The sequence below is a fragment of the Solanum stenotomum genome, chromosome 10 (assembly GCF_019186545.1).
Source record: "Solanum stenotomum isolate F172 chromosome 10, ASM1918654v1, whole genome shotgun sequence".
Taxonomy (NCBI): domain Eukaryota; kingdom Viridiplantae; phylum Streptophyta; class Magnoliopsida; order Solanales; family Solanaceae; genus Solanum; species Solanum stenotomum.
Genome location: NC_064291.1, coordinates 53,408,789 through 53,421,264, shown reverse-complemented (window position 1 = coordinate 53,421,264; position 12,476 = coordinate 53,408,789). Strand labels below are relative to the sequence as shown.

Below are 12,476 nucleotides of genomic sequence, written 5' to 3'. Positions count from 1 at the left end.
TTTCTATATATACAAATACATATGTATAATATACAATTATCTAATTGATATACATATACAATTCACCTGTCTCTCACTCTTTGCCCGTTATTAATTAAAGTATCCGCGCTTCTATATTATGCATTCGCCCGTTAATTAAGTATCTGTGCTGCTAACAACTTAATAATTTAAGTATCCGCCCGTTATTAATTAAAGTATCTGCGCTGCTATATTATGCATACGCCCGTTAATTAAGTATCTGTGCTGCTAACAGCTTAATAATTTAAGTATCCGCACGTTATTAATTAAAGTATCCGCGCTACTATATTAAGTATCTACACTGCTATATTATGTATCCGAAAAACACTAAAAAAAAGGATTTTTGGTAATTAATGAAAAAGTAGGGATAATTTCTTTCTTATACTATATCATTTGCCTAATTTTTACTACAAAATAAGGTCAAAAGTTCAAAATCACCCGCTTCTAAGGCCAGTGATGTAAACCGTCAGGCTCGGCCCATTATAAAACAAGCTTGAACCAGAAACCGACCCGATATCGATCTCCTGATCAACTTCAATTCATCAGAAATTAGGGATATCAATTTCCCCAATTCATTGTCTGTTGTTCCAGAGATCTAAAGCAATCAAGCTATGGGAGGCCATGGAGGTTTGAACATTCTCCCACAGAAGCGATGGAACGTGTACAACTTCGATAACCGTGAGAAAGTAAAGCGAGACGAGGAAGCCGCGGCTAAAGAGGAACAGCTCAAGCAGGAACAATCTCGCAAGCGCGATTCCGAATATCGGCTCGAGCAGCTCCGTCAAGCCCGTGGCTTATCATCAGCAGCAGCGCCGTCGTCTTCATCGTCAAGTCGAGTCAAAAAATCGTCATCCGAACAGAAATCGCCGGAGGAGAAACCGGGAAAGAAGGATTCTAACCACATCAACTTGTTCGAAGGGATTCGAATCTTCGATCCAGTTAAAGCAAAAGATNCTATAACATTTAATTTGAATTAATAATTTGTTATTTCATACAATTTTCCCTTTTAATAGAGCAACTTTCACATATAGCAAACATAAAAATCATATTTGTATATTATAGCTATAGTTTGTATAATTGCGTTCCATAGCAAATTTTATGTTTCGATATACAAACACAAACGCATTGTATATCAAAATGTATAAAATGACTAATTGTATACCGAAAATGACTAATTTTACCTTCCAACCCGCTCATATGACATTTCTAGGTCAAAAAGTTTAAAATCACCCGCCTGGCCAGTGCTGTAAAGCGTCGGGCTCGGCCCATTATAAAACAAAGCTTGAACTAGAAACCGACCCGATATCGATTTCCTGATCAACTTCAATTCATCAGAAATTAGGACTACTAGTTTCCCCAATTCATCGTCTGTTGTTCCAGAGATCTAAAGCAATCAAGCTATGGGAGGCCATGGAGGTTTGAACATTCTCCCACAGAAGCGATGGAACGTGTACAACTTCGATAACCGTGAGAAAGTAAAGCGAGACGAGGAAGCCGCGGCTAAAGAGGAACAGTTCAAGCAGGAACAATCTCGTAAGCGCGATTCTGAGTATCGACTCGAGCAGCTCCGTCAAGCCCGTGGCTTATCATCAGCAGCAGCGCCGTCGTCTTCATCGTCAAGTCACGTCAAAAAATTGTCGTCAGAACAGAAATCGCCGGAGGAGAAACCGGGAAAGAAGGATTCTAACCACATCAACTTGTTCGAAGGGATTCGAATCTTCGATCCAGTTAAAGCAAAAGATGAGGAGAAAGACGGAAGGGATAAGAAGAGAGCGAAGAAAGAGCAACCACCGAGAGTTATTACTCCGGAGGATGAGAAGTATAGGTTAGGGTATGGAATTGTTGGTAAAGGAACGAAATTGCCTTGGTATTTGGAGAAACCGAAAGAGGATTCTAGTGAAAAGAGTGACGAAGATAATGATTATTCAAGGCCTGTGAAAAAGAGTAATGGGAAAAAGACGGTGGAGGAATTGCGACAAGAGAGGTTGGAGAGGGAGAGGAAGGAAAAGGGAAGAGAAAGAGCTTTGTTAATGGAGAAGAATCGAAAAGATGGAGGATTCTCACGACGAAGATGAGGTGAGTGTTGGCACTTTAAAGTGGCTAATGAGTTAGTCGGTATGCTTTGTAAAGATCATTGCTTGTTTGATTTACACTTTGTTGATGTTTTTCAATGTAACAAGCAACCAATTCTGGTGATTCGTAAAGCTTTGTAAAGATCATTGCTTGTAGTTAACATTTTCCTGAGTTTTAATGTATTTCAACTTCTTTCAAGCTCGTATGACAATTTCTCAGTAAGTGAAGTTTTGGTACTTGGGTGGTGGCTTAGGTTCAGAAGTAGGTTAGTTAGAACTGACAAGTGATAAAGATTTCTCTTTGTGAGCAAATCAAAGTGCCCCAAATCTCAATTACTTGTGATCCTAACATTTTAAACAATACTACATAAAGCCTAAACCTCTCTCTTGGAAACCAAGGATGGCTCTTTGAATAATGAAGTAAAGATTTCTTCTTTACCGAGCTTCTCTAAGTTTCAGGCGGTTCAGATGGAGAGATTCTCATGGGTAGATTGCACGATTCCTTATTTTTCTGAAAGAAAAAGAAGTTAGAAGTAGTCCCTATTCTAGAAGAATTTCCGACAAGACTCTACCAAGTGAACTCTGTAGTTTTCCATCCTGTGTCTTCTGGTTTCAGAAAGCTTCATAGAGGTACAGAATCAACCCATGCTTCAGATTTCTTGTAGGATGTTAGGGGTTTTGAGTTGAATTTCATGAACTCTATTGGAGCATTACATAGGCTTGGCAGGGTTTATAGTGTGGTGACCCAGCGTAAAATAGTGGGTGAGAAGGTAAATGTCAGTCTGTTTACCAAAAATTTATGAGTCATCTTGATACTGATTTAAATGGAATTTCTGCAAGATGGTTTTGTTCCTTGACTGCTTACACAGCCTTCTTGTGAGAATACCTGTTAGTCCTGTGGCAATTAATTTGGGAGAGTAATTTCCATTTTGAGACCTCTTATAAATCTCATCAGGATTCTTTTTTTTCCTTAAAATATTCGTTCATTCAACAAGAATGCTGTCGAACATTTTGATATAGCTTAAGTTACAAGACGAGTCAAGAGTGGGACATATTATTTTATTTTCAATAGATTTTTTGTATTTTCAAAGCACTCTTGAGGTGTATCCACACGGTGTTGTGTACTCAATTTGGAGAAAGGAGAGATTGTGTGTGGGGGAAAGGGAAAGTTCTTGAGGGTACATCTGTATATCATTTGTTTTAGAAAAAAGGTGGGGTGGGAGGAATTGATGCATTTCTAATTATGGATCATTTGAGCAACTGCAAAGCTCCGGTTGGTTGGTAAAATCTCTGGCTGAGTAGAGATTGTTTTCATTTATTAAAAGCTGGAATCTTTCTTTACCTTTTTGTCTGTATTTTCCTCTAGTTTATTGTTACTTTAGATTTTGCAATACTTCGGGAGCTAAGGAATCATCAGCATGATTGCTTTTCCTTTTTGTACGTCTTCATGCAGGGCAAAGAACACAAAGAAAGTGGATCTGTGTACCTAGAATTGTTTACTGAGAGCTCTCCAGGAAAAAGCATGGCTGGATGCAGTTCCATTCTTGAATATGTCTATTTTCATTTCACCGGAACAATGTGCGAAAAGTTCCATGCTCTCATTGTATCTACTTTAGTTTGGCAAGCGCATCGGAGAGTCCATATCTTACAGAGAGCAAATTGTATGCTCGAGGGAACTGTTCAGTTTGAAGGGCCTGATTGACCTGGGAGTGGATTATGGAATTCTTGCTTAGCCTGGGTTTATACTTTCTGAAAAAGAATAAGTCAAAAACCAATACCCCTGGGAAGCCGATCCCAAAAATGTTTCTGAGCAGCAAAATGTTCTGCTTTCTTCCCTTGTGTACATGCCATAGAAGTTATGAAGTGAAAAGTTGAATTTCCTTGTTATAGTAGGTAGTGCTCCTGTATTGTTAGCTGTAAGTTGCTGAAGATATTTGTGCTTTAGAGAATAAATTAGGACAGTCATAGGCCACAGAAGACTCTCAAAGATAATCAGCTTTTCGAAATCTTTATCCAAAAGAAGTCTTGAATTTGTTAATTTGGATCTTTGATTTGGCTGGGTTTTGTTTCTTTGCATTTTTGTATGTTCATGTCATCTGTTTCACTTGAAGATAATTCCCTTTAAAAAATTGAAAATTTTAGGGGGGTCTTCTGTTGAATTTTTTTCGTCATTCTGTTTTGTTTTTCCTCATCTCTTTTTGGGGCTTTTAAGGCATTATTTCACTATGGTTGGACCTTTCCAGGTTAAATTTTTCTGCATTGTAGTGGAAACGAGTTCATTAGTGTTGAATGTTGATTAATATTTCTTTCGGTGTCTTCCTTTTCTTTGGAGAATTCGTTTTAGATACCTAATAATTGGGTAACTTGCTAACTGCATCATTTTAGCACCCTGAACTTGATTTTAAGTAACGGTTATAGCATCTAAAAATCAAAAAGGCAGTCTGGTGTACAAAATATTCCACGTCAGTAGCATTTCGAGAAGGACCACACCCCAAGAGGTGTGATAGAGACAGTTTATTCTAACACAAATATTAGTGGTTGCTTGAACCCATGATCTATAGATCATGTGGAGATGACTTTACCAAAGTCTTAGAACTGTTAATGTTGGCTCTTTGGTTTTAATTCTTTTCATATTATGATACAATATGTTAACATTCAAGAAAGAGATTAAAGCCAAATAATTGAAAATACATTTTCAAGATAAAACCAAGTATTACTCCTTTTTGCTTCTCAGTAAACAAACCAATCATGTTAACCTGTATCTTTAAAATTAAGTTTAGAGATTGATATAAAGATATATTATACATTCAACTTTTCAGAGACTGATCAAGTCAATGGAGACAGTAACTTATAATAAAAAAATTATTTTCCTTGTTATATATCCCTACCCTGCTTATGTGTTGCTTCAGGGAAGATGAGATTGAATATAAAAAGATTAGTTGACGTAACAATTGCCATACTTAATTTGCAAATTGTAGTTAAGTCCAAGTGCTTGTCTCTATTTATCATTTTAAGTTCCAACTATTCACAAATTTTGCATAGATCTCTGCTTTGCAGATATGGCTGTTTATGCTGCTGTAATTTCTCTGATAGGAACAATACATCAGTTTCCACAATCTCGCTTGGACCTTCAGGAGAGTCACAAAGAACATTTGAAATTACTCTACAAAAAGGTTAGCTCTCTGCAAGAGCTTCTTGACAACATTGATAAAGAACCAACAAATGATTTGCAAGAGAAAGTCAAAGATCTAGCACATGAAGCAGAAGACCAAATTGAATCACATTTACAACAACTGATTATAGAGAAGGATGAAAATGTTCGAACAAAGGCAAACAAGAGGCTTCTTGAGATGTTGCAACAAACTATAGAAGACGTTGAGTCTGTCAAGAAAGAGCTCATCAAGCAGATCAAGAATAACAATTTGAAACCTGGAAGTCTTTCACTTGGTGGTTCTAGCGTACCACGATCGCATGTTTCAATGTTGGAGAATGCTATGGTGGGGTACAACATTGAACAAGATTTCATAAGGAGTCAACTTACGGGATACTCATCTCAACTTGAAGTGATCTCTATTGCTGGGATGGGTGGTATGGGTAAGTCAACTTTTGCCAAAAAGATGTTTTATGATCCTTCAATTCTGAGCTTCTTTGGTGTACGTGGATGGATTACTATGTCCAAGGACTACAGTTTAAGGAAGATGTTTTTATGTCTCCTTCAAGATGCTATTGGGGTGATAGGAGAGCTTGATAAGGTAAGCGATGGAGATCTAGCAGATCGCTTGCAAAAAAGTTTAAAGAGTAGGAGGTATTTGATTGTTGTGGATGACATTTAGAGCACTGAGGCATGGGATGACATTAGATTATGTTTTCCAGAAAACAATAATAGAAGTCGAATATTGTTGACTACTCGGGACATGAATGTTGCTCAATATGCTAGCTCTCCAAAGGATCTGTTTCCAATGCGTTTCCTGGAGCCAGAAGAAAGTTGGAATTTGTTTTGCCAAAAGGCGTTTGGCAAAAAGGATTGTCCAAATGAATTTGACAACGTCGCAAAGGTAGTTGTAGAAAGTTGCAAAGGATTACCACTAAAGATTTCTGTGGTTGCAGGTCTTCTTTCTAGCAAGACACTCGATGAGTGGATGAAAGTAGCTCAAAGTATGAGCTTATTAGTAAACCTTGATGATTATCAACATTGCTCAAGAGTGCTCGCTTTGAGCTATAAACATCTTCCATCTCATTTGAAAACTTGTTTTCTGTATTTTGGAGTTTTTCCGAAAGCTAGAGAGATTTCTGTGAAGAAATTGATTAGATTATGGGTTGCAGAAGGACTCATAGAGCTAAAGGGGCTCGAGGGATTGGAAAAAGTGGCTGCTAATCTTTTACATGATCTTATTGATAAAAATCTTCTTGTTTTTAGCAGACGAAGTTTGGCAGGATCAATCAAGGCATGTAGAATTCATGATCTTCTACATGATTTATGCTTGAGAGAAGCTGAAGGGGAGAGGCTTTTGTATTCCTATGTTATATATCGCGAATCCTTTGGACCTGAGTTTCCTCCTGAAGGTTGTCGCTGGATGTCAGTTTGTTCAAATGGTACTTATCATCATATTCATTTTGATGATGTTACTCATAAGAAAACACGTTCTCTTCATTTTTCTGCCGATGAATTATGGCCAGATTTTTTATTAAGCCTAGGTCATTTTAAACTTGTTCGAGTGTTGGACTTGGAGGCGGTGGAATTCAGTGATTTCCCTAGTGAAATACTACACCTAGTTGGTTTAAGGTATTTGGCATTGACAGCATATAAGGTTCCTGAGGATCTAGCACTTGCCGATTTTTGGAATTTAGAAACTCTCATTGTTTCTCAATCCCATCCAACACTAGGCGGGAGCGTATCCTTACCAATTGGAATTTGGCAAGTGTATCAGTTGAGGTATCTTCGTTGTACATCCATGTTCTTATATCCTCCTCGGAACATATCAGCTAAGCACCCGATTTTGGAAAATTTGCTAAATGTTTCTGGTTTGAATCCTTCTTGTTGTACAAGGGAAATATTTGAAAGGATTAGGAATGTTAAAAAATTGGGGGTTCTTGGTGGTTCTGACGAATTTTTTGATGAGCCCGAATGGCTAGATAATCTAAAACATCTGCATGAGCTTGAGGCACTAAAAATTGCAGCTGGTGGCTATGGCTTGAAATGTTCAGGTTTCAGGCTTCCGTGTGCGGATTCTTTCCCACAAAATCTCAAAAAGTTGACACTTCGTCGCACTTTTTTACCATGGGAGGACATGACAATCATTAGCAAGTTGCCCAAACTCGAGGTGCTCCAATTGAAGGTTTATGCCTTCTATGCTGAAGTGGGTTCAGGCTCAGTAGCAATGTGGGAAGTCACAGAGATGGGATATCTTGCATTGAAGTTCCTTCTCCTTGACGATTTGGACATCATGTATTGGAGAGCTGCTGATGATTATTTCCCATGCCTTGAGCACGTAATTATCAGATATTGCCGTCATTTAGAAGAGATTCCTCAAGGATTCGCGGATAGTATGACACTACAGTTAGTTGAGTTGCATCAATGTTCTCCTACCCTTGTGAATTTTGCCGAGCAGATTCAAAAAGAGCAGGAAGATTTGGGAAACAACCTGCTTAAAGTTTATGCCTTTGATAATAGAGGTAAGTAAAATGATTTACGATCAAATTTGGTTGTCTAATCGAAGTTAGTTAGTATGTTTAAGTCTTTTCAAAGTATACATATGTGAATTTGCATTGTATTGAGTTTTCAATCTCTCAATAATATTCGCTTTACAGTTACTGTAAACCCGGCAATTGTACAAAGAGATACTGATGAAGAAGCAAAAGAGGGAATTTCAGACAAGGTTGACGAAGATTCAGAGGAAGACACCAAGTGTTGTCTTCCCTGTGGGAATTTGTTCTTCTGTTTTTTCTCCTGGTAGTAAAAGCAGCTGATTTCATCATCAAAACTTCTCCAGATAACAAAAATACCTTTGGTCTAAGATTTTGTATTGTAATTTGAAGATTTTTGCACATATTGTTCGAAGGGCATTATTTGCAAGTATTCTGCCAGAGAGAACTTTGGAGTAACTGGTAAAGTTGTTATCATGTGACTAGGAGGTCACCGATTCAAGTTTTTATAAGAATAAAAAACTTTAGTGCACCGGGCTGTCCCTTTTTCAATATTTTAGAAGTTCTGTTTCACATCCACATGTATTTGTTTGATATCCCTTAAGACTTGAAAGCTGTACTTGTCAAGTTTGTCTATCTTCAAATTTCTTCATTTACAAAATCGTGTTCTGCTGCGTTTGATGTGTGTGTATATTAGGAGAGATAAAATTAGAAATAAGGATATCTGAGACGAGATGAAAGTGGTCCGGTGGAGGACAAATGTGTGAAACAAGACTTAAAATGATTTGAGCATGTGAAGATGAGAGGTACAGATGCCCCCAATGTGAAGGTGTGAGAGGTTGACTTTGAATGGTTTCAGGAGAGGTAGAGAGGTAGGCGAAGAAGTACTGGAGAAAGGTGATTAGGCCACACATGACTCAGTTTCAACTTACCAAAAATATGACTTTAGATAGGAGGTTGTGAAGAACACAAATTAGGGTAATAGGTTAGTAGGTAGTGGTGTTGCTCGAGTAGTTTTTTGTCCTTTGATTTCTACTACTAGCTATTATTTCTTATACTTTGATTATGCATTATTTTGTTGTAGTCACTGTTTAGAATGCTTTGTTATGCTTTTACTTTTTATTTTAATTTTGGAATGTTTTTCCTTGAGTCACGAGTTTAAAAACTTCTCTATCTTTAAGGTAGAGATAAGGTCTACATCAAATTCAAGATTTAAATTTTATAAGTTCGAATTCGAGTTCAAAATTCTATCACAGCACGTATGACTTACTTGGTTTAAACTCTATTATTTGTACTAATATAAAATGTGTGTAACCTTATTGATTGTTTTTTCCTTTTGAAAATATGCTATAAAAATAAGAGTATACATATGAGCTAATTGTAACATGAGATATAACGGTTGATAAAGTGAGTTAGGAATTATAAACTTTCAAGTTTAAATTACTAACAAAAATGCTTTTCGTATGTCCAAAATTTTAACTGCACAGGTAAACTGACTCGAACATAGCAATTACCAAAGAAAGAAAAAAAATATGGTCTAACCGTCTAAAGTACTGGACCTAGTGGGATTAGGCTAGTAGGGGTCAACTGATTGACCTGCTCCTCATTACTCATATGGTTAGTTGGCGGCATTTTTAAATTATTCCAACTATAATTAGGTATCTCGTTCTTATATATTACTCCATATGTTTCTTTATGTAATATATTTCGTATTTTGAAATTCAAACAAGAATATTTTTGATAATAAATTTTTCTTGTATCTTTTAAATATTTTAAATTGTCAATTATTGTGACTTATAGTATTTTTTTATATAGTTTACAAATATATAAATTTCATTTTAAAAAGTTTGAAGATTTCCTGAAAAAAGTTTCAGTCAAACTTAAACGGTTTGATTTCCAAAAAAATGAAATGTATCACATAAGTTGAAACGGAAGGAGTATATTAAAAACTTCAATCCTCTCTTACCAGTAGCTGTTTTACCTGCTTCACAGACTAATAAATAAATTATGGTACTTCCCATACAGATAAAATAAACTACTAATATCTTTGGCAAAGCTCTCTGATTCTTCTGAATATGAGCACCTACTATTATTTTACTACTCCGTCTCAATTTATGTAATACTAGTGGACTTCATATAAAATTTAAGAAAAAATAAACAAATTTTAGATATTTGAATTACTATAAATCATCTCATTAAGTGTAAGAAAAATAATTTAAAGTTAATGTATTTTTAATTATAAAAAGGTAACATTTTTTTCGGAACAGATTAAAAAAAGAAGAGTGCAACATATATTAAGATAAAGTATTTAAATAAAAGTATGTGATGGGAACATGAAAACCACCTTGAAGGTACAAGTTCGTTATTGATGGCCATAACATGCCAAACTCTTACCCAACTATTCTTCATGACTCTAATTTTGAATACATTTATCTTAGGGTCTGTTTGGTACCAAAGGAATAATTTTTTTTTTGAAAAAAAAAATGTTTTGCTACTATCTCATATGTTTGATTAATTAAAATGTTTTCAAAAATAAAAGAAAACGACTTTCTTAGAAAGAGTAGGAAAGATAAATTTTACAAGTCACAATTCCACGTTATTGGTCTCCTCCATACCCACAACACACCCCCACTCATACACACAGGTTGAGTCAGGATTAGGAGTTTGGGATTCTACTAAACCATCAAATCATTTTATTAAGGGGTTTACAACTTAGTATACATATATATTTATTTAATTTTCTAATACAAATACAAGGAACCCCCACTTAGCTCCGCCTCTCTGCACTCTTTCTAGTAAATTATATATAAATATTTTTAGAATAATATTTTCTTTACTTATCAAATACGTAAGAAATTAAAAATCGCTTATTTTGCAGAGAAACGTTTTCCAAACACATCCTAATAATCTATGTAATCTGGCACATAATGACATAAAGCCAGGATTATAATAATAAATATTCTAGTTTGTTCCTATACGTTAAATGTATTAGAGTATAAATGTTGAAAAGTGATTAAATATTAATTAGGATAGATAAGGTTTAGTAGGATGTATTAATATATATGCTGACCAGGCTGTAGAATACAATAATTAGTCCATTAGGCCAACAATTCTCTTCCTCTTAATCAGAGAAAAAAATCTCATAGCAATAGAATGGAGAAATCAAAATGTCAAAAACAAACTTTGTTAAGTGTTGCTAATCTCAAGCTTCCATCAGTAAGTTCTTAATTAATTATAACTTTTTTCTTTCATCATCTTAATTTGTGTTTTAGCAAAGGAAAAAATATAATTATGTATTTAGTTTTCTAATGAAGGTTAGTGGATATTAGTTTCAGGTGGTGGTGGTGAATGCAGATTTGGGATGCACACATTGCAGGAGCAGAATATCTCAAATCATGTCAAGAATAACAGGTAAAAAAAACTTAGGGTTATTACATGTTTGTGAATTTTTATTTCATTTTTATAATCGTGATTTCCAAAGTCAGCTCGTTATTTTTATGTTAACATATAAAAGTAGGGAAGTTCAGAAATTTTGTATGAGGTGTTAGTATTTTTTTTTGCCTCAGCGAGAAATGAATGGTTCTTAATCCATTTCATTGACAACTTGATCATATTCTTGCTTGCATAAATCACTAATTACATAGGGTACCTATGCCTCCCACGGTTACATATATCGACAAATGGAAAAAATCATACTTTCTATGTTCTTCTCTGTTCTAATGTATGTGATGAAGTTCGAAGAATTTAAGAAAGAAAAAGAAAACTTTTGAAATTTGTACTTTAAAATAAGTCGTATATGTTTGTGTAGGTATAAATCATTTCATCAAGAATAAAATGAATATTTTAAACTTAAATTATTATTAAATATAAAAATATTTCATTCTTTTTAGTTTTTAGGATGGACTAAAAAAGAGAGTGGACCATATAAATTGAGACATAAGGAGTAATATTTTTGTTTCCGCTGTAATTTGACATGAAATTTTACGATTCTCAACTCCTGAAGCGGGAATTTTAAGTTAAATTTGCCTATTTCTACTAATTAGGTGTTTTACTCTTAGCTACCTTTATGCACTTGTATAGAGTTTTTATACATGCTCATAAAGTTCTGAAATTTAAATTATTGTGACTAATATTGACAGGGATGAGGGAGTATACAATCGATGTTGGGAAAAAGCAAGTGATTGTAAGAGGAGATGTTAGAAATCATCACCAGGAAAAAAATGGTGCAGTAAAGAACCACAAGATCAATGAACACCATAGCCGAATTTTCGCCTTCTTCTTTAGTTTACTGAACTTCCGTTGGAGCACAACCATGAAGATGGTTGATTAATCGAAAGAACAAAGAGTTTGATTGATGAACATTCATTCATGGGGTTGACATGTATGAATTTATCATGCTAACAAAGGAGTCAAATACATATTCATTCAAATGTTTATTTGTTGGGAATCTTGTGTTCCAATTGATTACTTGTGAGTTTCTACTTTTGTTCATTGTATAAAGTTCTAGTTTCTTTATACTCTACCAGATAAGAAAAACATAAATCAATTCAATAGTGAACTTAAATAACCTGCTAGCTGAGTATCTTTTGGAAACAACAACCTCTCTTCCTTTTTAACGAAGAGGTAAGGTCATATCAATTTATGTGATAGTGTTTCACTAGGCACAAAGTTTCAGAATGAAAGAAAGACTGTTGAAACGTGTGATTTAGAACAAACCATAGATATTTGTGTGGCTACAAGTCA

At 35.1% G+C, this 12,476-nt stretch overlaps 2 protein-coding genes and 1 pseudogene across 2 annotated transcripts; all 3 read left to right on the top strand.

The window, feature by feature from the left end:
• Window positions 1-523: 523 nt before the first annotated feature.
• LOC125843177 (uncharacterized) lies at window positions 524-4,229 on the top strand. The gene is made up of 3 exons (XM_049522395.1): window positions 524-978; window positions 1,405-2,094; window positions 3,544-4,229. The coding sequence occupies exons 1-2, from the start codon at window positions 630-632 to the stop codon at window positions 2,091-2,093; spliced, it is 1,038 nt and encodes a 345-aa protein (XP_049378352.1). The 5' UTR covers window positions 524-629; the 3' UTR covers window position 2,094; window positions 3,544-4,229.
• Window positions 4,230-5,075: 846 nt separating this feature from the next.
• Window positions 5,076-8,314, top strand: LOC125841855 (putative late blight resistance protein homolog R1A-10; annotated as a pseudogene).
• Window positions 8,315-10,817: 2,503 nt separating this feature from the next.
• On the top strand, window positions 10,818-12,252 carry LOC125842285 (uncharacterized). The gene is made up of 3 exons (XM_049521559.1): window positions 10,818-10,949; window positions 11,063-11,144; window positions 11,873-12,252. Exons 1-3 carry the CDS (start codon window positions 10,887-10,889, stop codon window positions 12,061-12,063), a joined length of 336 nt encoding a protein of 111 aa, XP_049377516.1. The 5' UTR covers window positions 10,818-10,886; the 3' UTR covers window positions 12,064-12,252.
• Window positions 12,253-12,476: the final 224 nt, after the last annotated feature.